Raw genomic sequence first — 1,945 nt, forward strand, 5'->3', positions numbered from 1 at the left:
CATCTAATTCATGGTTTTTGACAATCCTAAAACTGGGTTTTTTAAGCTATGATTGAAATGTGCAATTAAATACTTTTTTAAGAAGTCTCAAGGCTTACTAATGATTGCTGACAGAATGAGAGGTACATTACAGTTGTGGTTAAGCATAAATATCAGATTCTCAAATGGTAGTCTCCATTGATTTTTGTTTTTTTTAATTCATGCTTTTATTTCAAGCACTCTGGCCACGGTGGCGCAGTAGCTGGCAAGAAGAACAGAACCTGGAAGAACCTGAAACAAATTCTCGCTTCTGAAAGGGCATTGCCGTGGCAACTAAACGATCCTAACTGTGAGCTGTCTAGAGCCTTCCATGTTTTTATGGTGTTCAGACTAGGAACTTTCTTATAGCCCACCTACATTATTTTATTGTGTTTGCATAACTATAGGAAACAATTCTTCGCTTGAGAATTTTATAGTGGCACTCATCTAATGATACTATGTGTGTATTTCCTCATAACCGTATCTGTGTTGAATCTGTTTGTGTTGTCATGGGTGTGTGTTTTTTAGTATCATTGTTAACATTTCAGTCTGGAGAAATAGGTCCTGATATAATAATAATGATGTTTCTGTTAGACAAACTTCTTATTCAAAAGTCAGCTCTTTAAATTTGTTTCCAAGAACAAGGTAGGCCAAGTATAATGCCAGATTTAGGAGGGTTTCTAACAACCGGCCTAATAGCCAACTCTTTTACTCTTTGAACCAGTGTTTTTCAGAGTAAATATGTTGCAGTTATGTCCAAGTCTGTGTAAAACACTGCTATGTTCTNGCTGGAGCTCTGGGCACACTGTCTTCTCTGGCATGTCCTCTGGCATCATCTTACGTCTTGTAGAGAGCAGAGGTGGGGAACTCATCTGGAAGAAACTGACTTGAAACTATTCATATGTTTAAGGGTATCAGCATGGAAGCCATGAGTGAGAATAAAATGGTGCCCTCTGAGTTTAACACAGGATCTGTGGAAAAAACTGCCAGACCCTTGCCATTTAAGGATCCCAACTTTGTGGTAAGCATCTAAGCTATTATATATGTATATATATTTTAAAAAAAACCAAACAGCCACACCTCAGCCTCCAGTCTTACTGGGCCTGCAGCTGAGTTGGCACTGACGTCCTCTTCTCCCTCAGTCTGAGTTGCCACCTCCTCCCTCACGGGCTATTGTGGGAGGGATGGGGCAGGAGAAGGGCCCTTCCTCCTGATCTCCCAATGTGCCAGATCCCAAGGATTTTTGTGCCCTTTGTAGAATTCATTAAAGGATGCTATTTCAAGGATGGGTAATTTCCATGGTGATTGTTTCCCTTCCTTTTTTATTGGTCTCACCCAAGTTTTAAATGAGGTTTGAAATAACTAACTAAAAGAAGAATGCTCTTCATTGGTCTCTTTAAGAAAATCTAAGCTGTTGTTCTGTAAAGTAGAAATTGGGTACTCTTCCTTTCAGTCTTGAGAGATCTAATGAATTACGGTGATTCAGATTACAACATTAAAAGTTTTTTATGAGTTAGTTTTGGACATACAATATTACCAGTGTCTGCAATAGATTTTGGTATTCTTTTCCATTTTATTTTGTCATCTTCATAGGATAAAAAAAAAAAAAAAAAGATTTCCAGAAGGCTCGCCATGCCACGATTGAGGCTTATTTGGTTTTCCAGGATCACCAGTAATTTGCAAGACAGAGACTTGCCCTCAGAAGGGAGTTTCGAGATGCAATCATGAGTCTAAATCTAACTTTGTTTAATAAACTTACTTTTTAAATGGGAAATTTATGAGTGAATTCTACAAAGTTAGACCCAATAAAAGATTTTATTTTCTATGTTCATGCAGAAAAGTAGCCTTTTATTTCTACTCCATCACCATCTAATTCATGGTTTTTGACAATCCTAAAACTGGGTTTTTTAAGCTATGATTGAAATGT

At 37.6% G+C, this 1,945-nt stretch overlaps 1 protein-coding gene and 1 pseudogene across 1 annotated transcript in view; both read left to right on the plus strand.

Moving 5' to 3' along the window:
* Window positions 1-790, plus strand: part of LOC103594885 — a 14,890-nt pseudogene extending 14,100 nt beyond the window's left edge.
* LOC103594889 (INO80 complex subunit C-like) overlaps window positions 1-1,039 on the plus strand; it is a gene marked incomplete at its 3' end in the record, with an annotated part of 19,277 nt that extends 18,238 nt beyond the window's left edge. Inside the window, exon 2 of the mRNA XM_008578176.1 lies at window positions 929-1,039. Within this exon, the coding sequence (XP_008576398.1) occupies window positions 929-1,039 (111 nt within the window). The remainder of the gene's footprint in view (window positions 1-928) is intronic.
* Window positions 1,040-1,945: the final 906 nt, after the last annotated feature.

Source organism: Galeopterus variegatus, unplaced genomic scaffold (genome assembly GCF_000696425.1).
Source record: "Galeopterus variegatus unplaced genomic scaffold, G_variegatus-3.0.2 Scaffold1638, whole genome shotgun sequence".
NCBI classification, from domain to species: Eukaryota; Metazoa; Chordata; class Mammalia; order Dermoptera; family Cynocephalidae; genus Galeopterus; species Galeopterus variegatus.